The sequence below is a fragment of the Bombus impatiens genome, unplaced genomic scaffold (assembly GCF_000188095.3).
Source record: "Bombus impatiens unplaced genomic scaffold, BIMP_2.2 scf_0208, whole genome shotgun sequence".
Taxonomy (NCBI): Eukaryota; Metazoa; Arthropoda; class Insecta; order Hymenoptera; family Apidae; genus Bombus; species Bombus impatiens.
Genome location: NT_176627.1, coordinates 95,788 through 123,224, shown reverse-complemented (window position 1 = coordinate 123,224; position 27,437 = coordinate 95,788). Strand labels below are relative to the sequence as shown.

The following is a 27,437-nucleotide window of genomic DNA, read 5'->3' as shown; positions in this document are numbered from 1 at the left end:
GGGTAATTCTACGCGAAAAAAGAGGTCGAAAATATAAAATAAAAATTGTTCGTTCGAGGCTCTGTTTTCGAGAAAATCGACTTTGAATTGTCGCTCGGTACGCGTGAACTTCACGTCTCGCTATAACGGATCTCACTGTAGATCGTTGTCTCGATGGAATAATATAGAATAGAAAATATAGAATAAAAAATTTTTTTTTTTAATTTTTCCATCGAGACAACGACCTACAGTGAGATCCGTTATAACGACACGCGATAAAGTGGACGCGTACCGATCGAAAATTCAAAGTCGATTTTCTCGAAAACAAAGCGCCAAACGAAAAATTGTTATTCTATATTTTCGACTTCTTTTTTCGCGTAGAATCACCCCCTTTCCGTTTGTACCACCAGTTACCAACCACTCTGGATATACTCGATGTGGCTGTTTTTGACTATTCGTTCAACATCAAACAATCCTTTTTCACACCTTTCGTTCCTAATCGTTTTTAACGATTTGCCTATATTATACGTACACACTGGACGACGACAAATATTTCCTTTAAAAATCCGCCAATTATTTTTTCCGCTTTATTTCCTTTCTCGAATTTTTATATCCTCCTTATTTCGTTTCTTTTCGTTTGTCGAGTATCAAACGTTGGTTATCTCTCTGCACAGTATCTCGATTATACACGAAAGTTACCGCCATCCCTTGGCACGAAGTGAAGCCGATTCTCAATTCACGACAAACTTAATGACGAGTACGCGAGACGAGTAACTATCAATCTGGCTGCACAAGCTGAACTCCGCGATTAAATGCGTTGCTGATGGATACAGGACCGTCTACGTGGGTGTGGCAGGATATGATTCGCGATTAAGGATGAGCTGGATGAAAGAACGCCTACACAGCTATAGAGCACCGATATCGATACTTGTGGTTAACAATTTTTTAAATGCATAAAGTTGAAAACGAACGGAATGTTTGAAAAAATGTATTGATCGATCGATTAGTCAATCGTTTTCAGTATCAATGATAAAATGAAGTATAGAAGCTAAAAACTAACGGAAGAACGGAGTTGATAATATAAAATATGTGTAAAATAAATAGAATAGAAATAGTAAAGAGACAGGGAAGGAATTCGGTCTGAGTATACGACCGTTTAAATCTAAATTAGAATTATAACTAGAGTTATCGTTAATAAACGAAACAATAAACGAGTAATAAATCATGTTATTGGAATGTAGGGTTGGATGAAAGTTAAATAAAAATAATATCTTTCTCTTTCGTGTACTAAAGACCTACAAAAAAGGGGAAAAAATCAAAGAAAAAATACTCTTCAATCATTGCGAATTAACAGATTCATTCTCCTCTGATATTCCGAGTGTTTCCTTCGTTTATGTTATTTTACATAGAGATTCTAATGCTGCGTTTTTAATCACGAATGAGCGTCACGCTGAAACCTGTTATACGATTTTCAAACTGCCGCCCATTCCTATATCAAATATTTTAAATATAAAATCATCCTTGTTCTTTCTATCAGTTTCTGTAAATGAAAATAGACGCTGTTAGAAAATCAAATTGACAAACAAGTCCGCCTAACTTCTACTCTGAACGTGCTTCATTGAAATTATTTCAAATTCTCGTCATCTCCTATCCTTCGTTTTCTTTTTCGAACAAACGCTGCAAAATAAGGTAACCATGGGAAAGCCACTCGACGAACTAGTATCCCCCACTTATTTCCCCATCATCCATCCAAAATCACCCTAAACTTCGATCATTCTCTGTTCCTTTTATTTTCCTACTTCCTTAACCAAACTTTGCAAAATGAAATAGCTGCTGGAAAATCAAATCGACGAACAGCTATCTTCAACTTGTATTTCCAACATTCTTCGTTAGAATTACTTTAATCTTTTCTTTTAGACCTGCTTTTTCTCAGCCGAAGCGTAACAAATAAGACAACCATAGGAAAAACGAATAAACACGATCTAACCGACTGTTTCCATAATCCATCGAGCGTCTGTGGGCTGTGTAGGGTCTGGAGAAGACGCCTGGCGTTGCGTCCTCTTCGTCCTGATCGACAATCAAGGTTTCTCTGGGCGTCGTGCATCGAAGGATCCGCGTGCTGGCAGTGTTTCTTTAAACGTAGCGTGACCTTTTTCATATTTTCTTTCCCTTTCTCATTTTAAAACGATACATGTATTCAGAGAAGTGTATATGCGCGCGTGTATGTGTACACATGAAGTATACACGTTTCGTCAGAGAATTAGCCCGCCTGCTAATATCCGGCCAGGTCGGCGAACGTCTGATCCATTTCGTCGGCGATCGCTTTGTACTTACAGCGCTCGTTTACCACCACGTCTGCAATGCAAAAGGCAGGGTTACGTGGCACTAGTCGAATGTTAGGTCCTGTGTTAGTTTTTGGCTACCTTTTACCGTCACTGCGCTGCGGATCTTTATGTATTTAACTTAATTTATTGCACTTACTTATTTTCTGATTTTAATGTAATTTCTTCTTATAATGCGCAGCATTCTTTTCTTTATTTCATTTGTTACACCAGAGTCGACAGATGCAAAAATATACAAAAGTTGCAAAGTAAACTTTTCAGCATAATGTTTAGAAGATGAGACAAATTGCTCTACCAATATTCGTTATAACGTTCAAAATGCATTGAAAATATTATGATATTAAAGTATATTAATGTAAAATGACTAAACAAAGCAAATGTATTCAGCTATGCATAAAAATCCGCAGTTTAACAATCATCATCTTGTTAGAGAGAAAGAGAGAGAGAGAGAGAGGATGTTATTAATTTAGTAATGGGACTATCTTAACCATAGATTCACCATTTTGCTTAGGAATTGTGGGTTTCTTACATCTTTAGCCGAGATAACTTACAATTATTATAACTTATAACTTAAAATTACAATAGTAATTAAATCTACAATAGTTTTTGATGGTTTTGGACCATTATTATTATTTGTTAGTATATTAGTATTGTTAATAAGTGATGGTTTAAAAAGGGTAGGATTTTATGCAAGGTTTTGAGAAAAAATACAGATGCTCGTAGTTTGAATATTTTTATTGAAATGTCGCAGTAAGTATTGAAAAAGAACATTCTCTCTTAGAACATGATCTACATAAAACAGTGAACAAATAAAATAAGACGGTAGTTTCAGGGCTAAATTTTTATTTGCCTGTTTGCTTAGTTACAATGATCGACGAATGCGCTTCACAGTCATTAAGAAACTTCTGTATCGCCGAATGTGAGTACTTACCGAATACGTTTTGTCGTAAAATCGGAATTATCGTAAACGAGCGATTTGATTAATCGTAATCTAGAGTATGATTTACAAAATGAATAAAGAAGAAGAAAAGGAAAGGAAGGGAGAAGATCGTAAGCGACGAATAATTGAAAAACCAAGGTGTTAACCGGATAAAATAAAAAAAAAGAAAACGAAAAGGAGGAATTGGACGCGAAGGAACGCGGAACGTATTTGTTTCAGATGCAACAAATTTGAGATACAAGTGTAATAGTAATAATAACGATAACGTAAGCGGATTGGTCGGTTTTACAAAATGATCTCGATAGTACACCGCGTTTGTCGGATGCACGAACAGCCGCCAATCATTTCGACAGTCGTCGGATACACACGATCGCCGATTATCAATTAATTCTTTTCGATCAGCTCGGTGAAGGTGAGGTCCAGATCGTCGCAGATGTATTTGTACTTTTCTTTCTCGTGTACAAGCTCGTCTGAAATAAACAATGCCTTCGTTAAAAATTTATCGGATTAAGCAACTAATAAAACATTTATCATTACACTTATATAAATATATATATAGAAGATAATCTGTATTATCCTAAAAAGTAAGAAGCGAATATATTGCTCCATCGCCTTTATACGTACTTAATGTATGAAAATATTGGTATGAAAATGATCTGATGGTAATAAAAAATGCATTTCGGTGACAAAACAATGTTGGATTTTTAACTCTTTGCTTATATGCATCTATTATGATAAGTTTACACCATGTCCTTCTTTATCAAACATTCCAAGCTTTATTTTAATTGTACGATCTAAAAATAATTTGACAAAAATCTTCTTCTATATTTATCGACGCAATAAAGAAACAATAAAAGATTCGATAATTGTGGAAAAAAGCAAAGAGTTAAGTTGAAAAAATGATATTCATGACGATGTCTCTACGGATATCTCCATTGTCTCGGTTCAGCAAGGGACGATATCGGTATTTCATTTTCATGGAAAAATGCTGTCTTGTGGCAAATTAGAGCCTCGAAGTCGTTAGTTAAGCAGGTTAAGCTCGAGAAGTAACTTACGGAGTACGTGTTAAGAGCAAGCGAGATTGTGAGAAAGTTTGAAATTTTGGTGGTATATATATGAATATATATATATATTTTTTTTTTATTTGTTTGGTCGAAGCGTTAAAGAGGTTGGTTAGTGGCACGTTAGACGCCGTAGAGTTCCATGAATGCCTGATCCAAGCCGTCTCCGATTTCCTTGTATTTCTCCTTCTCAGCCACCATTTCATCTGCAAGCATTCGCAATGTTATTTCGAAGAAAATTTGCAAACTCTTCGATATCTACTCGACAGTGTCGCAAGTGTCCGAGCAGATCTAAGCTCTAAAAAGGAGGTAGTGCTAAGCTGCTGAGAATCGTTAAAGAGCTATGAAGCGTTGGTTGGACAGGAAGTGGGCTTTGGAGCAGATTCAATCTGTTCTTCCTTGGACGTTTTAGTAAAGATGAATGAGACTCATGTATCTCTGACAGCTGCTTGTAGACCATGGAGTTTGAATTATAGTTTATGATGCTGATGTAACGCGTCGTGTATGAAATATGAATATATGATTTAAAAATTTGAGGAATAAAGAAAGATGATTCTTAGTTGTATCAGTGTTTCCTAATCTTTATCGAATCGCGATCCTCTTTGTAATAGACAAATAATTTACGACTTCTCTACTCTCTCTCTCTCTATATATATAAATGAATAAAGAAATTACAATGATAAATAAACGCTAAAAAATTTTTTTGTAGCTAAAGTCAATTTCTATTTTAATTTTCCTTTACAATTCTATCTAATATATAACAGCGTTATTTAATATAACTGAAGTAAACAAGTGCCAAAAATGTTCAATTGAAATTGACTAGTGACTCGCCAGCAAACGCTTTACAATCTTTCGGGATCGCGACTCATAGGTTGGAAACGCAGAATCTATACTATACACGTTCCTTAAGCGACAATGAGAGAGGCTATTTTCTATAATTCTACATTTTTTCTAAGGGAGTACGAAATTGTTAAAAGCTATTGAAAAAAAGATTAAGTATTCTATATTCTATATATTCGTAAAAATACGAGAGCCTAATTAAGATGGCATCGATTCGAAGGAAACAAATATGGCGTCATAAAAATCTTTCCTCAAGGCCGCGGTCTTCATTTAAGAGAACTTCGACGGTCCAGAGAAAAGCAGTGGTTACATCACTACATATTATGTTTCTCTGAATCATCATGACTTCGACTCGAGAAAGACCTTTATACTATGTACACATATGTCTGTAGAAACTACGAATACACTTACTATGATCGGAGATGTCCTCCGAATAAACAGTCGAAAGTTTGACGATTATCTTAGGAAAGGGATGGGGCCATGCTGGACAACGGGATTGAAAAATTCGAAGACTAGCAAATAAAATAACAAGCGAGTTTACTCACCACGATTTTTTTCGATACGTACCATGGACACATTTTGGTTCTCCTTTGTGTATTGTGGCATGCAACAACTACGCACAGCTAACACAACGGGCAGCGTCGTGTGTTATATCGCGTTGTACACACAGTCGATGGTCAGTAGATTTGTTTATTTTTGTTAAGAAATCGGGAATTAACGCTTTGTTGGAGATCAGATTAAAGAAAAAAAAAAAAAAAAAAATATCAACACTCATACAGAGACGCACAAAAACAAACGACACGCTGTTTTTTCAAAATTAAAATATATATTACAAACAGTTTTATAATAATAGCAATATATATAATAATCATTACAATGATATTAGTGTTATTATCGTTTCATTCGTTTTTTTTTTATTAATATTAAGTAAATTAATAAACTAAAACTCTCAAGTGTGAACTCAAGTATTTGCGTTTTCTTTTTTATGCATTTTCTCTGTCGCACTCATTCTCACTTTCTCATTCATTCCACCTTTCTCTCCCTCTCATGCTCTTTCACTCTATTGGCATTTTCTCGAAAAAAAGAAAAAAAATACGGGAATAACAAAGAAATGTCATTATCGTTAACGGTAGGACGCGTGGAATCGTCGTTATTGTGCTTTCTTCGATTTTCATAATTAGAGAGCAAGAGCATGATCTCTCTTACTCTTTCTCACACGCACTCTCTCTCTTTTTCACTATCGTTCTCTCTCTATAGAATAACTCGTGACGTTTTCGATCGCTGGACGCGCATTAATTTCTTCGGATGTCTTCCCGAGATTTTGAAAAACCCAAATGTACATTGTATTGTATCTAAAAAGATTTAGTTAGCATACTAACGTATTCATCGATTTATACAACAAATCTAAAACATTATTGCACAAACTATTCTTCGAAATGGTCATTCCGTAAGTAAATGCGGCATCTTTGTTTCAAGTGAAAAGCAATAATTATTATTTGTTCATAACAATTAATTACCGATATACTCTTCTTATTTCTTACAATAGAAGGACTTTTTATATTCAACGATGAAACAGTTTATTCAAAAGTTTACAGTGATTTAATTTTGAGCTGATTTTTATTGGTTTACATAACTCTATTAGAAGGTAGAGTTCCTTATTGCTGCAACGTTTTCAATTATTAGTCATCTTTCCATTAAATTTTCTATTCCTCGTTTATCACATTTTTAGCGTGACAAGTGACAATTCGTATCCTTAGGTTTAAATGCAACTTTCAAGAAACTGCATTACTTACGGGATTACCTAATACTTCATACTTTTACAAAGTTGAGAAAACTTTCTAAATTCATCTCGACACGACATCCGACAAGCTACAATGAACGAGAATCACCCAGGGGATTAGATACGTAAAAGATGGTCAGGCAGTTTCTTCTTCACGATGATAAAGAGGGAGGAATGTTTCACGTGGAATTAACTATGACACACCTTCGAATTAGGTGATCTTAATACGGATGTGGATATTAATTAACGATATCGATTAACTGCGGCGATGAACAATCGCATAAGATGAAGTTACGCGCCATGAAATGGAAATTCTCTCATTCTTTCTTTTCCTCTTTTTTCCTTCTCCTTTTTCGTTTTCTATTGGCCAGAGAATGATTACAATAAAGGATTAATCCAGGCACGATCGGTAAACGTCGAGTGGCTCAGCGTGAACTAGAAGGACACGCGATTTTTGCGAACGTACTTTGCTCGTTCACCTTTCTATTCCTAATGATTGCTGCGTTAATTGCGATTGCAAGTTCACCATTTTCTGTGAGGATGTTTCCAAGATCACATTTTGTCGAATAATCTTTATGTGATTAAACATTGAGTACTTGGGGAACACGTAGTAGAAAATTAGAGAAGGAGATTCTGTTTGAAAAATTCACCCTGCGGTTCAAATAGCTTTTGACATTTAATATCAAATAGTTTATAGTTAATATGCTTTTAAAAAATGTAGAAAATTGGAATGCATTTTTATATGTATCCATGTTGACATATTTCTATCAAATAAAAATACAAATTTGCCTATTAAATTTAAAGTTAAAACTTCAACATTGAATAATGATACAAATAACAATAATAATAAATTAAAACCGAAATATTTTCAAATTATTTAATTTAACATATTTCTTATTTACTTTTTAACATTATGTAAAATACAATTCAACACAGAATCACAAAGGGTCAAATAAAAAGCATAGAATAAAAGTCCCTCAAAAATTTTCAACAGACTTCCTTTCCACCTTTCATGCATAATTATATATAAATAATCTCCTTCTCTTTGAACTGGACTATATATTCTGAAGTGCCCTGTATTATCATACATGTATATTAATATACGATTTAAACTACAAATATACAAAAACTTTTAACATATATTGCGGTTTCTTTCTATATATCTCTTATTCCTGACGTATACACCTCGCTAAATTCTAAGCTTTAACCAGTGAGATTAATACTAGTATCTTTTTGGCTGGACCACGCGCAAATACGAGCTTAATATTGGATTTGTTCCTCGAAGGTATCACTTAGCTGGCAGTGAGCGTCTTTTAGAAGCATTTAAGATTTACCATCAGTGAACGAACGAGCAGTGGAAGAAGGCCAAGGACGTTCCTTTTTCATGCTGAGCCCCAAGGAATTATAAAACGTTAACGACGAAAAGCAACGAACAATGGTCATGTTCGCCCTTTTGCTGCCAATTCATACAGTAGTCCTACGCCGAGGAAAAATTTACTTATGTGGTCGAGTTTGTCAAATATTTTTGTTAAGGTCGTCCCAATATGTTTATTGGAACTTTTTATGATTGTCATTGAAATGTGCATTAATTAACAAATCGAGGAGTCTAAGCCATTAATTATTCAATTTAATACTGTTTATATAAAAGCTGTATAACTATCTCACGTACATAAAGATAATAATTAAAATACAGAAGAGTAGAATTTTCAGCAAAATAGATTAATTAAAAAAGTAGAATAAATCTCGCGATGTCTTACGAACGTTCGGAAGCCACGATACGTGATAGGACGTAACAGGTGGAAAATACTTGACAAACTCGATAGAAAATTCTTCCTTGACGTACACGCTTTGATCGGTTGCCCTTTTTACTCTGTTTCCTATGTCTTCGCTCACGATTCTCTTTTACAGTACTCGCCTCGTAAGGAATTAAAAGACACTCAATGGTATTGAAATTAATCATACTGATCGACAATCCAATTAAAAGCAAGCATTACCAGAGAAGAAAAGAAAAAAAAATGATAGTCGTGAAAGATATGTTTTGGACAACAAACGACAAAATTTCAAAGAAAAAGAAGAAAAGAAACACAGAAGACAAAGGGAGTTTTCATCTTCGAGCCCCTTTGACAAACCGCACACTCTACCTTTCTTTTTTTATACATTATACATTTTACTCGAACCATCGTTCTATCCTTTCCTACGAAAAGGATGAAGAAACGATAGTTCGAGTGAAAAGCGTGCGCAGCAGAAGTATACAAAGTATAAAGTATATCCTCTCTTTCTGACGAAAAAGAGAAAAGGAAGGAAGAAAAGAAAAAAAAAAGAAGTTTTTCAACGTTTTGCGAAACGTTTACGAAAGCACTCGTGTCGCACAGCGTGTATTTTTTGTTTCTCAACGATATTTCGATAAATATCGTCGAACTCAAAAAAACTTTCGATGTTCGTTCGTTCGTTCGTTCTGCGACCCTCACCCCTTTCGAATTCTGTTTACAGTATTTACTTTTCATTCCTTTTATCTCTGTTTTGTTCCTTTAATCCCGAAGGAATCGTACCCTAGTATCTGCGTATGCTTTTTAAATTCTCAACGTTTTTGTTATTTATATAAATCTTTTCTCGACTTTTTTTTCTCTCATGTTTCTGTCAGCCGCGAGACACGATCTACATGTTCTGGATGTCATGCAGGGTGGCCTCCATCTCTTCCTGGAGCAATTTGTTTTTCTCTCTCTCGGCGGCAAGGTCGTCTGTAAAGATCACCGGTTAGAGGGAGGTTGCACACGCACATAGAAGGCACAGACGAGCGCGCACAACTTTCTCATTGATCGCGGATATGCCCTCTCGGGGGTTGCAGTGGTTAGAGGAATGAAACACGTCGTAATCATCGAGCAACTATGTACACACGTCACACGAGACGACGCGACATATGACGATTATGTCATCGCTTTTTTTGGGTTTTAAGTCGTCGTCGCAGTTAGCATTAAAATCGGCAAATACGTGAAATAGGTTTTACAGCAAACGACAGGCATGATTGTTTCGTAGATGGAAGAAGAACCGAATGAAGAAAAAAGTAGTAAAAAATTAAAATACACTATCAGATACACGTATTAGGACACGTGGAGATACGTAAAAAGAAACTGAATTCTTTTCACTGGCTTTTAGCGATTTCATTATTCTTCCACTATTTTACTTCGTTCGTTATTTATTTTATTATAAATCTGTTATTTCATTCGCATCATATCGTATCTTGTATCGTGAAAGATTAAATAAAGTGACCAATAAATGTAAATGGGTGTCCTAATCTTTATGACCAACAGTGTATATATTCTTAATGGATCATTACGTAATATTACATAAGTTATTCGTTATTCAATAGTAAAAATGGTAAAAATAATTTGTAGGAAAGAAAACGTGGAGTAATTTATAATCAGATTTTAAATCGTTGAACATAACAAAGTGGAATTTTTCCATAAATCTAGTACTCCAACCGACTGTCGTCTGCAGTTCTATTAATCATTGGATGCACTCAAACAAACTCGAGGAGCTTGGTGAATTTGGAAAGAAGCGATGTTATGGTTTCGTTAATAGATCCCTAACAGGTTATCGCAACTATAACTGAATGCAATCTTACTGTTCATATTCTGCTCCCTTCGACTTGTTTTCAACGTTCGATTCGTAGTTCTCTCTCTCTTTCTTACTCTAACTAAGAACATAATTTCTAATGCTAAATTAGACTAAAGTACCAAAGAAACAACAAAATGGTTGCTATTCGTAGTAGAGTTGGAAAGAAGGTTCGTAATGACCGTTCGAGAAAGTAAAATGTCTCGAAAACGAAAATTTCGAACGATGACACGAGAGAAACGGAAATGAAAAATGGTTGGACGAGATACGCACCTTCGAGCCTGTCGACCTCCTTCTGCAATTTCTGCACGGATCTTTCTGCGAACTCGGCACGAGCTTCAGCCTACAGAAACGAGAAGAATAGATCAGTATTTGTACTTTGTCACATTCATGTGATTTGTCGTCGATTTTAAAATTTTTACATAGGAAACTAAATTCTATGCATGCGTCAATGCTAATAATTTACAGAGTATTACGCATACGTATATTATGCACCCATTTAAATTCGTCAAACTAAAATGCAATGTCGAGTATAATAATTAAATTATATCGAGTATAATAATTAATAATTAAATATCGATATTTACTAATATCATTATATACATGAAATATTATTAAGATAAAATATCCTTTTAAAATCGACGGATTTCTTTCTTCTACCATATTTTCTTATTAGTACAATTGCACTCCATGCTTTATTTTTACTTCCAATGAAAACAATATAACGAAAACCTGTTAGTTAAATGCACACATTGTTTTTTGTTAATTAAAAAAATTCTATTTTTTTTTTTACTGATGACTCAACACCCAAACGTTCGTACCTCATTCGTTGCTTATCAGGAATTGAGCAATCGATATACATCTTTTATGGTTGTTCTTTTCGCTTGTACTTATGCGTAATATGTGAGATATCAGTACCTGAACTGGATTAATGAAAGGTGTGCAAAATAAAAGGGGAATGTGTACAAAAAGAACGAGCATCTAATGGAAAGAAGCAACAGGATACTACAGTATGTACAAACCTAAATAAAATTCTGCTAATTCAGCTAATTCTAGTGCTTGTACAACGAAACCAAAATAATAGATATAAGAGTCTCTAAAAATTTCTTTTTTTTTTTACAAAAAATGATAATATTTCAAATTCTGCAATGAAGGATTCCACTTTCGTTTCGATTCTCACTTACCTCTTTTAATTGACTATCCAGAATCTTCACCTGGCCCACGAAAGTCTCCTCTCTTTGCGTCGCCTATTTTTAGACAAGCGCAAACAAAAAGAGAAAAAAAAACGATCTCAAGTTAGCTTTACAAAACTAAAAGAGAGGGAGAGAAAAAAAATGTGTGAAGTAAAACAAAACGAGAAGAAGAAAGATGAAAAATGACGGCTAAGGTTATAGAAAGAAAGTAGCGTAAATGAGGAGAGAGAAAAGGGTGAACGAGTTAATGTTTTAGTAGAAACGGCGGAAAACTCGCGACGACAAATCACACTCTGCTAAAAAAAAAAAACAAGAATCAGATGCAAAACACTCTCTAAAATGATTTGTACCTCCTTCAGGCGAGAGGTAAGAGTCTTAATTTGGTTCTTGTACTCCTCTTCACGCTGGTTGGCCTATGGTACAGTAACGTGAACATTATGCATCTTAATATGGAAATTTACTTTTCTCGATCCATCCACGCGTCTTCTCTTTTTTCCTTTTTTAATTCTATGCCGCCAGTTCGATTTTTTTTATCTCTCGCGTTATTTTCTATCGCGTTTATCATACACGTTTTGTGGACGAACGCGGTGCATTAAAACCTCTGCGAACCCGTGTATTCATTTCACGTTACCGTGGAAAATCTTGCGATATTTCTCTTACGTGTTACCGTTTTTCTTACAGCGATTCTTTTGTCCCGTGATAACTTTCGCAGTGTGTATGTCCCTCGAGAAGCCAGGGTTTTGATGCGCGCGAAGGAAAACGAGAACCCGAGTGTTAAATGAACGCGTCGTTATGAGGCAAATCGTTGAAATCTGCTCTTTCGATTATAATTGGATTATTAATAAACTGAACTCTTTGTTCTCCTCTGATATCGCTATAGTGATATTTTATGGCATGAAAATTATTTCTTCTATTATTTTCAGAGGTGAAATTACTCCGAAAATGAAAAAGAGAAGAAGCCTACTATATAAATAAATCTATCAATATTTATATAATTAGACTGTCGGATATTTATGTATTCACAGAAAAAATAGTAATTTTATTTTCTATACTTTAATTATAATACTAATTTTAATTTTAATTTTGTATAATGTAATATTAATGTTGTATACTTTAAAGGTATACAAATTTATATAAATTTACAAGGTATGCAAAGATATAGAAAATGTTTCATTTGTATATGAGAAACGTTTATAAGACGTAGAATTGACACAAATTGGTCGCGACGCGAACGTGCAGTGAATTTGAAAGAAAGAGAAAGTGAAACAGATTGTATATGTATGTATATTCGAGATTATATATATAGGTATATATATATATTTGTTGTCAATAGTACTTACCTTCTCTTCGGAAACCTCGAGGGATTTCAGGTTGTTGCCAACTACGCGCAGCTCTTCTTCAAGCTCGACGATCTTCCTGTAAAATGAAAAAATCATTTACAACAAATCCAGGTCGTAAATACGAATTCCTACCTGTGAGTGTGTTTCTTTAAGTATGCGGAAGAGAACTGGTCGCTGGTCTTTGTGTTTTAATTTTGAGGATGACTGAATTGTTTTCAACAGAGAATTCAGAATATTTTCTTGAGCAAGTAATTTTTTAATTTCATTTAATTTTTTAATTTTTTTTCAGTAATTTTTTCATTTAATTTTTATTCAAAATATGATTTCTTACAATTTTTTCATGAAAGGAATTTAAGATACTCGATTTTAAAGATTGAGTATCAAAAATATTATGCAGGGTGTTTTTTTCAGTAATTTTTTCATGAAAGGAATTTAAGATACCCGATTTTAAATATTAAGTATCAAAAATATTATACAGGGTGTGTTTTTTTCACTAATTTTTTCATTTAATTTTTATTCAAAATGTGATATCTTCTTACAATTTTTTCATGAAAGGAATTTAAGATACTCAATTTTAAAGATTGAGTATCAAGCATATTATACAGGGTGTTTTTTTCAGTAATTTTTTCATGAAAGTAATTTAAGATACCCGATTTTAAATATTAAGTATCAAAAATATTATACAGGGTGTGTTTTTTTCACTAATTTTTTCATTTAATTTTTATTCAAAATATGATATCTTCTTACAATTTTTTCATGAAAGGAATTTAAGATACCCGATTTTAAATATTAAGTATCAAAAATATTATAGAGGGTGTTTTTTTCAGTAATTTTTTCATTTAATTTTTAGTCAAAATGTGATATCTTCTTACAATTTTTTCATGAAAGGAATTTAAGGTACTCAATTTTAAAGATTGAGTATCAAACATATTATACAGGGTGTTTCAAAATTTATATGGAACTTTTTTGCAACAGTATTATATAGAAATTCTTTTTTCAATAATATCACCGACTATAATTTTATACTGATTTGTCATCGACCAGCGTTCGTTCTTGTCAGACAAGCGGAAGGAAATTGTTCATGAACGTTGAAAAATTAAAAAGAATGTAGAGAACAGTGGCACATGCACAAACTGAACCACCTACCCTTCCGAAAGTTCTGCCTTTTCCTCGGCGCGCTCAAGATCCTGCTCCATCATGACTAGTTTTCTGGCAACCTGTGATCAACAGCCACACTTGTCATGCGAAAAAGCAAGGACGATAAAAAAAATATGAACAGAAACAAAAAGAAAAAAAATTCCAGTAAAATACAGAAAACAAAAGTTATATCGCAAATGCATGCGGACAGTCAGCTTCCAGTCTGCTTCTCCTTGTTTCCCATTGCTTCACCGGTCTGCTGCTCGATTTGTGACTCGAATCTTAGTGAAACGCTCTTATAGAAATATATTTTTATCCAAAAAAAAAAAAAATTGAATCAAAAAGAATTTCATAAAATATATAGTGCATTCAGGAATTACAGTATTAAAACAAAGTATTTTATAAAATATAAAATATAGAAAAAGAAATACACAAGTTGCCTTGTCGTATTAAGTACTTTTTGATTCCGATTTTCTTGGATACAAGAATTTGAAGAGGAATCTCAGTCACAATCGCTATTACACTACACATTGTAAATATTGTTTTGCAATTGCAATTTTTCTTACGCAAGTTCTCTCCCTCCTCACATAAAAGTGAGTCTACAGACTCAGATTTCTCTTTTAAAAGTAACACGATTCAATCGACATACACGATCGATCCGCGACACAAATCGTGATCGATCGCAACTGCACGGAACCTGTTTGGTTCCGAACCAACAACTATATGAATTTTCATTGGGAGAAAACTCAAAAAGAAAACCAATCAAACGAACACATTAGGAAACATCTGTGTTAAGACAGTTGCACACGTGATCACGTGTCATCAAACGTCTTTAATCGTGCCTCTGTGTGTACGTATACATATGTGGCAGGTGTACATCCTCGTGGACATGCACACATGAGAAAGTGTAGCGAAAAACAGGGGGGAAAAATGGGGTATAAGAAACTGGCGGTTTTTGGCGCACGCTTGAAATTCGAAAAGAGGCATTGTTAATGGCAAGAAAAGAAAAATATGGTGAGTGTGAGTGTTTTGATTTTTTGAGAAACGGATGCTTACGACTCTCCGGCCTCGGCACGTTCCTCAGCACGTTCTAGATCGGCCTCAACCATGGCCAATTTACGGGCGACCTGTATAAACGACACATACACACGGTTTCTCTTTATGTTCCGTTTTTGTCTCTCTCCAGCAGTTCCTTAGCTCGCTCTTTTTCTCTTTCCGTTTTGCCGGTCCCTGTCTCGTGTCTCGACCAGGCATCTGGGCCAAGATCGACGCTCTCGCGCCTCGATCTTGCCGCCATTATCGCCCCATCATCGAGATCACCGTGATTCTGACCGACTCGATGTCGCTCTACGAACTGAAAGAGACTGAAACTCCTTTTGCGTCTGGTTGCTTCCATCGACTCCACTCAGTCTAGTGTCCCCTCCATTCGTTTTTCTAACTCTACCTTGAACGTGGCGAATTTCTAAAGTAAATGGCTCGTCGGAAACGTGGAACAGCGTTTGGTTGTAACGAGTCGGTGATTAGTGTTAACTGACTGCTTTCAGAGATTTATTGGAGTACGAAAATTTTGTTTGAAATTGTTAGATGTGGAGGGGAAGTGATGGTAGCTTCTTGGCGTACATTTTGTATGAGATTTTCTATGCGATATTGCGAAATCCTTGTAGAGAATTTTTTTATAAAAATGCCTATTTTATTCGCTGTATTGCAACTACTATCATTAAAGAATTAGTGATAGTGTGTTATAATACTTGAACAGCTCGGTAGATAATTATAGTGAAAATGGTGTAATAGAAATAAATTGTACATGTAACTATGTTGCTTTTCGAATGGAAAGCAATACTAATTTTTCCAAAAACATTTTCTATGCGATATTGCGGAATCCTTGTAGAGAATTTTTTTGGTTCCGAACCAACAACTATATGAATTTTCATTGGGAGAAAACTCAAAAAGAAAACCAATCAAACGAACACATTAGGAAACATCTGTGTTAAGACAGTTGCACACGTGATCACGTGTCATCAAACGTCTTTAATCGTGCCTCTGTGTGTACGTATACATATGTGGCAGGTGTACATCCTCGTGGACATGCACACATGAGAAAGTGTAGCGAAAAACAGGGGGGAAAAATGGGGTATAAGAAACTGGCGGTTTTTGGCGCACGCTTGAAATTCGAAAAGAGGCATTGTTAATGGCAAGAAAAGAAAAATATGGTGAGTGTGAGTGTTTTGATTTTTTGAGAAACGGATGCTTACGACTCTCCGGCCTCGGCACGTTCCTCAGCACGTTCTAGATCGGCCTCAACCATGGCCAATTTACGGGCGACCTGTATAAACGACACATACACACGGTTTCTCTTTATGTTCCGTTTTTGTCTCTCTCCAGCAGTTCCTTAGCTCGCTCTTTTTCTCTTTCCGTTTTGCCGGTCCCTGTCTCGTGTCTCGACCAGGCATCTGGGCCAAGATCGACGCTCTCGCGCCTCGATCTTGCCGCCATTATCGCCCCATCATCGAGATCACCGTGATTCTGACCGACTCGATGTCGCTCTACGAACTGAAAGAGACTGAAACTCCTTTTGCGTCTGGTTGCTTCCATCGACTCCACTCAGTCTAGTGTCCCCTCCATTCGTTTTTCTAACTCTACCTTGAACGTGGCGAATTTCTAAAGTAAATGGCTCGTCGGAAACGTGGAACAGCGTTTGGTTGTAACGAGTCGGTGATTAGTGTTAACTGACTGCTTTCAGAGATTTATTGGAGTACGAAAATTTTGTTTGAAATTGTTAGATGTGGAGGGGAAGTGATGGTAGCTTCTTGGCGTACATTTTGTATGAGATTTTCTATGCGATATTGCGAAATCCTTGTAGAGAATTTTTTTATAAAAATGCCTATTTTATTCGCTCTATTGCAATTACTATCATTAAAGAATTAGTGATAGTGTGTTATAATACTTGAACAGCTCGGTAGATAATTATAGTGAAAATGGTGTAATAGAAATAAACTGTACATGTAACTATGTTGCTTTTCGAATAGAAAGCAATACTAATTTTTCCAAAAGCATTCTAATAGAATCTTATTTTCTTTCAAGGAGAACCATGTCAACTGATTACAGTTTCTTATATCTAAAATCTGGTAATCACTAAATTGCTCGGTGGCAGTATAATGATGCAGAGATAAGACAAGCAAGTAAACTAAAAGTCAAAAAAACATTAATACATAGACGTATTTATATCTTCCAAGCTACAAGATACTATAAAATGAAATTTCCTTTACCTCCATTTAAAAAAAGCTACCAAACTTCCAAATCTCTCCAACACCTCCATCCTTCACTTTCCACTCAATCGAGAAAAAGTGATTCTAATCCAAAAATTTCCATTGTCGTCCCATCACCACCAAGATGTCCTTGTTTTCAACATTTCCAACAATTCGATACATTTCCTAGACGCTTCTTTGCAAAACAAGATGCAGATCGCGTATTCTTGACCAAGTGTAACGGGTCGGAAAGAGCCAGAAGACGGAACCACTTAATCATCTGATTATACGTTCACAAATATTCGCCCACTTATTCGAGCTAACTCGTCGCGCTTGGTTAAGGGGTTAATAGTATTCCGCGTTGCTCCGCGCAAAATCCTACTCGTGATGAAATCGCAAATATTGAACCAGTGAAACACTAACCGTGAAACGTGCTTTTCTGCTCGAACTGTTTCGTTCGCTAGACGAGGAACGAATAATTTAAACGCGTTTAACTTGGCGACAACGAGCCACGGAGAGGTTGGAATTTTAAATAAAACTCCAGATATACCGTATTCGTGGCTCGGACCGACACGAGTCGAATAAGTGTACGCGTTCGAATAATCTTTAACGAACAGCTCTTTCAATTCTGTAGAACGCATCTCGTAAAGAGGAGATAAGAAACGAAGCGAGAGAAGACGTTTTCTCCACTTCGTTCCTAGAGATTGGCACGAATGGATAGAAATACTCGTATACTACGCAGTAACAACGAGATCGTCGTGGAAAACGAAAGAGAATTCACGTCGTCCCCCAGCATAAACCACGGAATAAAGCTGTTCACAGCGAGCTCTCTGGAATGTCCCTTTCGTTTGTCTACGTAGACCTTTCGTTCTATGCATGCAACCAACATCTTTTATGCGAACGTGACGCAACCCCTCGTGCAACTGCCTATCCACGTGACAATCATCGTCCGTGGATCTTTCATTTCGATCAATAATTCTCTACTCGATGCAGAAATATAAAAATAAGAAACAATATATTATCGTCTGTAGATGTTTCATTTTGGCCAATAATTTTGTACTCGATATAAAATATAGAAATTTAGAAGAAAGCAAATATCGCAGCATATGAAAAACATAAGAAGCCGCGTACTTTATAAAAGATTAATTTCAAAATTTGATACATTGTTAATCAACATCACGTCAAAATATTTTTCTTATATTTCATATTCAAAATATCTTCCATATGTTTTAATATTTACTTTCGAGGTTGAATATGCATTTTTTACCATTTTGAATATTTAGAAAATATAAATCAACAAATGCAAACTCTACATTTTTCCCACATTGTTTTTACATATCAAACGACAATGAAAACTGTTTAAAAACGAAGTTGATCAATATGATACGTTCATGACATGAAATGATCATTAAGTGGAATTGGATTAGATATCTAATAGCTAAATATTGGAGCAAGAATTACAATTCGCAAAATTTCGGAATGTTTTTTTAGAACCAATAAAACCTACGTTATCTGGATGACGTAACTGACCAAAATTTGTCATTCGGCGGGAGGTTTATGTAACGTTCGCAAGTCCAAGATACAGAGGGTTCAATGATAAGCGATTATTGCATAGGGTTAAAACACAGAAAGTAATATCACACTCGGTTAAGGCTCGCTTCCGTTGATTTTCTGCAACAACTGTTATGCTGTTAGATCGTTAGACAGACAAGCAAATCGAGATTCTAATAGAATCTCGGAAATTTGATTCGGTATCACTGCAAACATTAAGAAACATTGTACAATTTGTCTAGTTTCGATGTTTGTTAATACAATGACGCTCTAAGAAGATAATAAATGATGAGTTCGATTTTGTTACTGGGAGAGGATACAGACGCGTTGAAGTTACAACGATGAGTTTTAGGATTAAATCAATTTTTGTCAAACACTAGAGGAGTCATCAATAATGTAGTTTTCTGTGAAACTTTCATCAATACTTGCGCAAGACACTGTGCATTTGAGCAATAACAAGCAATAAATCAAGATATTCGATGAATCTGACGATGTAATGGAACTTTCTTTTTTTAATCGTTTGCCGGGTGTGTTGATGTACGTTCGATGCAGCAAAGATTCGTTTGTGCTCATCGAACAGCGTTTTCCTAATATTTCACGTTCTCTAGCGTGCCAGGAAAGTTTGGTGAATTAATTATTCGTAATTTTATTTTGCAAGACAGTCGTTTGAATATATCGAGCCGCAATTTTATTCAAAGTATAAAACACGGTTGAGTAATATGAAAATAATCGAATTTAGAAAAGAAATTGCACATCAAATTCTATAGATGTGCAACGACCACGAACCAATTAATTCTGATGCCCCGTTATTTTGAATTTCTAATTTCTGCATACTAGTTACATCTGCTGAGAAGGAAGAATCGAATAAAATGAATTTTATGTTTCTTGAACCGTGTAATATTATAATATCAAAGTAAGTAATTATTTTGTAATCTTTGTAACTTCGACGTCGTCATGTGACACAACCTACCATAACAGATGGATGTTTGCAATATTTCTGAGCTACGTTCCGAATTCCAGAAAAGCAAAAAGAGGGTGTCTTTGGACAAAAGCAGCACCATTTTAATCGCGCAGCTGACCGAAAGCCACATAGTCTCGTTTTTATCACAACACAGAACGCGTTAACCATATTTTAACGAAGCCAGTTTCCGATTAGACAAACCGAACACGCGAACTTACGATATTCACCGAATGTACGTTGAAAAACGATTTTGCGCGATAATTTTTATATGCAAAGTAGACTTTTATTTTTCTTTTTTTTTCTACGAAATTGGCACTTGAAACATTGTTTGTTTGTTCTCTCCCCCCCCCCCTTTTGTTTGCTCCAACAAACACTTGGAAATCACAGATATACAGCGGTTTTTAACATTTAAGTCGCGCTCAAAACACGTGACACTGACATTATTCATATACGTGTATCACTTATCCATCATTCTTTTCCTTTTTTTTTAATATTCCCAAAATAAGAATTATTTTACTGAAACACTGCACTTCTTACCAGTAGATCGATCAGTCGTTATCTCACTCGACGAAATCACAGACGATCAATACCTTTCGTTCCTCCTTCCATTCTTTCTTTCTTTTTTCTTTTTCTTTTTTCATTTAATCACTGTTTCGTTAGAAATATTTTTGAATTTTTACCAGAAACGGGATTTTATTCGAAATAACTTTCACGAACGATTTGGACGATCGGTTGAAGAAGAATCGAAATTCTTTGAATTATTCAATTGAAATATTCTCGAGTATAATATTAACGCGTTTACTTTCGATCGATCGAAATGTGAGTAGATTTTCGTTTCTTTTTTTCGTATTATACCGAGCCACGGTAATTTCGAGCACACAGAGAGAAAACAGAGAGTTATGGGGTTAGGCACTATTATCTCGACTATAAACTAGGAACCATCATCATCATCATCATCATCATCATCATCATCATCATCATTATTTTTATCATGATCATTGTCACTGCAGCCATCACGCTTGTCAGTCGTGGGCTCGCGAACCTCATCGTATTTCTTGTCAGCTTCTTCAGCGAGGAACCTGGCCTCCTTCAGCTGATTTTCGAGGGCGTCCATACGCTCTTCATCGGCCAAGCTGCGATTCTCGAGAATCTTGCGGGCTCTTTAATAATTATCACAAAGAACGGCGATTAACATACATTAAGAAAGAAAAGATCGCTGGAAGGAGAAGTTTTTAAATTATCGGTCGTTGCCTCGTTCGTTGTAACGAAGGTTCCACGATGATCAGGCACAGCACTGCTCTCCAACTATCTGCTAAAATTCTTGGAAAGATATACCTGCGGGAGCAAATTGGTACTTGATCTTGACAAACCTGAATCCTCTCCAGCTATATAATTCTACGCCACTTTTTTCTTCTTAGAGGATGATATAATATTTCCATAATCTACTTAATTCACGATATAAATAAGAAATGTTTCGAAGTTTAAGGCTCGTTCAGATTAGACGGATTACTTAAATTCCAATAAATTGAGATCAAGCGACTTGACTAATGCGAATTAGAGTAAAAATTTAGAAGGATATTCAAGCCAACTAATTGTGGCAGGTTCCTACTGATAAAACAGTATCATAATTGTTCAATCTACGAAATATAGTTAACGTCAATAAAACTTTGTGAGTTACAAATTATCGACATTATATTATTCAATTTTTGGGAATTAAATGTTGTACTGTAACACAATACTAAAGTGCAATTTAAAATATCAATTGAAAATATAGTGGCGAAGACAATGATATTTTTTATCGAATAAGAAAATTCATCGATATAAAATATGTCGAAAAGAAATTTGTTTCTAAAATGGTAAAGTGGTTCGTCAAGATGAATACAGATTGGCTTCCGTAAGATCGTCGCAAAAAAATTGTTTTTTCGTTCGCTGGTTCGTGACCCACCTCCTCGTATTTTTTATCCGCCTCCTCGGCGATCAGTTTAGCCTGTGCTAGCTGTTGCTCCAACAGGGATACTCGGTCATCTTCCATATTGGTACGGTTTTCGAGTGCCTTGCGTATCCTAGTGATCGATTATCATTCGATTTTTAGCACCGGTTTGATCGCCGTTGAAAGAAAGATCATCGACACACGAAAACAGGATTCTCGCGGTTATGAATAAAATATTCTTCGATTATTATAGCATATAGAATCGCGCGTGAATTAACATTCGGTTTTTTAAATTCTGGATAAAAATATTGATGTTCCACTAATGATTATTTTATATGATCATATTATACAACGTTATACGATTTAAAACGATAATTATGGCCGGTCTAACTCATCAAATATTCATCATGGATTTCATGTTTCGAGAAATTTAATTTATAAAAAAGGTCAAATTTCTAATAAAGAAGAATCTTCAATAACTTTCTTGAAGTTCTCTTTACAAGAGACTTTCTAATCTGCAACATTTTTTTAGATAATGTAGTAGCATAAAAAGCTTAATCGAATACATACGAAACAACGATAAAATATCGCGAATTATGTGTCGGCTAGTTATCAATTTCTTTTTCCGCGATAACAAACCTCAAACATGTCATCCAGTATCGTCAATAGCGTTATAATCGCCAATGATATCGTTTATCCGCAAATTTCCTAGCCGTTTTTGAATCTAAATTAATCTATACAGAACAGAGGTAACTCTCGCTCTAGATGTTCAAAGTCACGGTTCTGATAAATTGATAATTCTTATCGACGCAAACAAGAATCGGTATTTCAATTGGTCGAGAGCGGAAAATTCTGACAAAATAATTATCTGCGAGTTCTTTCAACGTCGAAAAGTTAGTCCTAGCGGTAAATAATGCCGGGATATCGATCGAAGATCAAGAGGAAGGGCGAGTGATCGATTAGATTAAACCAATCGACTGGTGAGGTTCATTTGCCAGAAAAAGATTCTATCGTTTTTTTCGTCGTCAGCTGATCAAACGACGATGGAATTTCATGCTCGCGTAATAATTGCATCACTTTCTGGAATGGATCTATCGATAATTAAGCAGGCACTTTACGCATAATAAATGTATAATGAAAATGCACGCTCCATAAAATCACAGTAATTACTAGTTCACCAGCAGCCTTGAATTTGCTCTGTGTAATTGCGTCTGTGCTTAGGCTCGATTGTCATATAAATATAACTAGGTCTATATTGGGTGCGGTATTAACCGCGAAACATCACAGTGCAATATTGTGCGATTATTTATAAATGGGAAAATATGTAAGTTTGTTTCAGGATACTCGCTCTTCCCACTCGATTTCGTTGAACGTACAGCGTTAGTTCTGATTCTTTTTGGAGCATCGAACGACCGTCTTGTTTTTTGGAAATGTTAACCCTTTGACTGTTATGGGTTGCTATAAAAGCTCGACGATAATGCCCACCGTGTGTTATCATTATTTCTTTAATAAACTAAATATTTTAATTTTTTCTGTATTTATATCAATATAAAATATCATTTGTATCTCGTTCCATCAATGGATGGCTCGTAATCGAAGGGTTAATATCGACGTTTGAAGTTATTGTAAAGGCGAAAGATCTACTAAAAATGCATTAGCATTCGTCTGTATAATTGTTTTCTTGTGATTTGATATATTCAACGACAAGAATTTTGAAATTGTATTATACTCTGATAAAAGTTCATTTATCACAGATATAATCTTCTAATTATTATGAGCAACGTACAGGTACTATTTTATCGATTTTTATTATCTCAAAGAATTTATAATTAAAACATTCGCATAATTCAATAACCTCCACTATAGTAAGTAGAATTAATTTTCTTTACAATATCCTCGCCGTGTCTTCAATAAGAGCATAAGTTACTTCAAATTATTATCTATAACTTAATCTCCTATCGTCCCATAGGGCAGACAACAAGCCTATCAGAATTATCATCTTTAATAACTCGACACCTCGATCATACGATTTTCCTTTTTAATATATATACAATTGCTAATAATAAACAACTACAATCTCTGACAACTTTATTAACATGAACCTTGCGAGGAGGCGAAGAAAGTGTATGAATCGAACTTTCATTGAATCGATCAATCAAACGGGAAGGGGTTGTTATCTACCCATTGAGTAAAACATGAATGCCACTATACTGAACGGCTCCATTATAAATATCTGTTCGTCGACGGATATTTATAAGATTTACGTGGTCGTCCGGTGCTCTGTTCATTACAGGAAAACATGAAGATAAAAATGTGCAGTTCCTTTACCGTTCGCTCTCATCCGCAGCTTGCGACGCCTCTGCCAATTTAGCAGTGGCCGTTGCGAGGCGTTCCTCCGATCTCTCGAGGTCCTCCTCCAACAATTGGATACGACGATTCAGAGCGGCTACTTCGGACTCAGCCTGTAATACAAAAGAAAATATTAAGTACGGAAAATTAAAATTTAAGTTACGACTTAAGTAGTTTAAGTAATTTTAGATTACATATTAAGTCGCAGTATGCAAGTATTATTGATGTAACTGTAAAAATGTAAATTGTAGTTGACACTAAAAGCTATATGGCCTATATGGTAATAGACCTATTACCATCACTATATTTTTAGATTGAAGATTACTATATTTAAGATATACATATATATTACTATATATACATTGATAAATGGAGTCTTTAAATAGTAATTTTACTAGTGTATTATATATTTAGTATTGTATTGATCTCGCTGTTTTTGTCAAGAAACAGACTTAGTTTCGTGATAAATGACGTTCTTATTTTCTGCGTAATCTATTTAGCTCTCTCCTGACCTATTTATTGACCCATCTTTTTATATTTGTCTCTATCGATTCATATCCACGCTAGCTCGTTCATTTCAAGCAATTGTGATATTTAGTGTTTTTTAAATTATAAAAGTCGAGAATATAGAACAAAATTTTTTTTTAATTTTTCCATCGAGACAACGATCTACAGTGAGATCCGTTATAACGAGATGCGATGTAGTGCACGCGTACCGAGCGAAAATTCAAAGTCGATTTTCTCGAAAACAAAGCCTCGAACGAAAAATTTGTATTCTATATTTTCGACTTCTTTTTTCGCCTAGAATCACCCTCTTTCCGCTTGTACCACCAGTTACCAACCACCCTGTATATTTTTGCTTATCTTGTTCTGCTGCATCTATTGTAGTGACAACGGACACTAGCGGTTCTCATTAGCCTTAAGTTTTAAGTGACATATTGGCAATATAAAAACGGACAATTTGCAGTAATAAATATAAATCCCTGTAACACGAGGTCCTGATTTAATGAATGACCACAAGAGTTTTGCAACGCCATAACAACAATAGTTATCGTCCCACAATTTTTCAGCCAACAAGTTACAAGGTTGCAATAAATTCATTACCACATGAACGAAGTAAGTTAAGACCAAACACCAGATAAGCTATCGTCGTTCGACAACCACGATTGCACCGTTTATTTCTAGCTTGATGTCCTCGACTTCCTTATCCTTATAAGAATTTCAGAAAAAAGATGAAAGGAAGAAAATAAAAAATACAAAAAGGAAAACAAGATTAAAGAGCTATTGTCCACAATCGTACAACACGTGATTAGAATTCGCAAGAATATTCATCGCGGGATCGCCAAGGTCTTCGCTCGGTTCGCATATCAATGACCCTAACTTCCTTCGGTGCTCGTACTCCTCGTAACAACCGATTTAATTGAATGGGTCGACCATTTTCACAGCATCCACTTACGTTTTCATGCGAATAGCTTCAAATTCCTTGCAAGTGGAATATATACTTGTCTCGCAAAAAGAAAACTAATCTTAAGATAAGAAAAGAAATACTTATCACATTCTATTAAAAGCGCGAGACTTAACGCTTCGTGGATTAAACAGTTGCAATAGTATGAAACTCGATTCCAAATAATATCGGTTAATTAAATTCATAAAAGTTTCTATTCGATTCTATGACGTGATCCAATAGAAAATCCGCATTTTATAATTACTTTCCGTAAAGATTTTAGGCTCAGGCGCTTTGTTACGGTTTCTACGTAATTAACGTTCTCACTCGATGTATCTTGCCGTGTTATTTAATTTGAAACTTTCATTCAATCGCCAAAAAACTTTGTATTCTTTCGTACGATTGTATTAAATGGAAGTTATTGTTTGCCCATGTTATTTAACTTAAAACTTTCATTCAATTTGGAGAATTTTGTACTCGTTCGTAAGATAGTACCAAATAGAGCTTACAGATAGTCTGTTTACAACGTGTTGATTTATTGCAAAAATTGTTCAACGCGCTCCTTATCAATCTTTATTTCTCGTATCTATTTCTTATCGAATAAACACCATTTTTAGATTATTCCACACACTTTTCCAATAAATAAGCAGTTCAATAGAAAATTGCGCTTCCTGTTAGCGTTAGGAAGGTGAATTAATGTTGTTTCGTCTCAAGATGCAAATAAAATGAGTGAAACGAGGTCACGAACACCCTATTACAATATGATACTAATTAAAGCGTTCTTTAATTAAGACATGGAATTGTAACGTATTCAGAAGTTGGCTTCATCGATGTGTTACGTCAAATGAAACGAACCGATCGCGCCCTTACAAATGTAAATTGCTTAACGCTCGATTACGCGCGTATTTGTCTATAGTCTACGCAATTCGAGGCCCTTGTCCTCGTTTGTGGCTGCACCTGTGACGATTGTGCGCCAAGCGGATAAATCCCAGTTTATCGTGCGTGAACCGGGCATTACGCGCGCTTGTACTGTTCTTCGATCATCCACCAACATTTTGCATCCGGACCGATTCAACAAACCTGCAATTCCCCTTGACCGATGACGCGTCCAAATCGGCCAAAGATATCGATATCGATGAATGTGCAATTCTACTAATTTTGGTTATCTTATCTTACAAAATAGATTAATATCTATACTCTGATTTGTGTAATGTACGGTAAACTTTCTTGATTAATGTTTGTAGAAAATTTCGAGACATTCTTTTGTGTTCAATTGTTATAAATATTATAAATTTATATTGCGCGTTTGATTGTTTTAGTATGATTTAGGATGGTGTTGTTTTAATGTGCATACATATGTAATGGATTTGTTTCGTTTCTGGTGATAATTCAATTTATTGGTTTATACAGGGTGGTTGGTAACTGGTGGTACAAGCGGAAATGGGGTGATTCTAGGCGAAAAAAGAAGTCGAAAATATACAATAAAAATTTTTCGTTCGAGGCTTTGTTTTCGAGAAAATCGACTTTGAATTTTCGCTCGGTACGCGTACGGTACGTTATAACGGATCTCACGCGAAAAACGCGTCTATGCTTCTACGCGAAAAAAGAAGCCGAAAATATAGAATAAAAATTTTTTTTAATTTTTCCATCGAGACAACGATCTACAGTGAGATCCGTTATAACGACACGCGATAAAGTGGACGCGTACCGAGCGAAAATTCAAAGTCGATTTT

The 27,437-nt window shown here is 35.2% G+C and overlaps 1 protein-coding gene across 24 annotated transcripts in view; it reads right to left on the bottom strand.

Moving 5' to 3' along the window:
* Positions 1–1,901: 1,901 nt before the first annotated feature.
* LOC100748811 (tropomyosin Per a 7.0102) overlaps positions 1,902–27,437 on the bottom strand; it is a 40,267-nt gene continuing 14,731 nt past the window's right edge. For 7 of the 24 annotated variants that reach the window (XM_033319746.1, XM_012383276.1, XM_033319745.1 and 4 more), the window contains 7 exons: positions 24,240–24,373; positions 21,024–21,141; positions 16,477–16,547; positions 13,088–13,163; positions 12,098–12,160; positions 10,828–10,897; positions 3,148–3,731 (listed from right to left, as the gene is read on the bottom strand). In XM_033319746.1, coding sequence (XP_033175637.1) covers positions 3,646–3,731; positions 10,828–10,897; positions 12,098–12,160; positions 13,088–13,163; positions 16,477–16,547; positions 21,024–21,141; positions 24,240–24,373 — 618 coding nt within the window. In that variant the 3' untranslated portion in view covers positions 3,148–3,645. Of the gene's footprint in view, positions 2,335–3,147; positions 3,732–8,335; positions 9,681–10,827; positions 10,898–11,738; positions 11,802–12,097; positions 12,161–13,087; positions 13,164–14,233; positions 14,305–16,476; positions 16,548–21,023; positions 21,142–21,926; positions 22,045–24,239; positions 24,374–27,437 lie in introns of those variants that run through there. The other 17 variants (XM_024366286.1, XM_024366281.2, XM_024366288.2 and 14 more) reach the window with 11 other exon arrangements.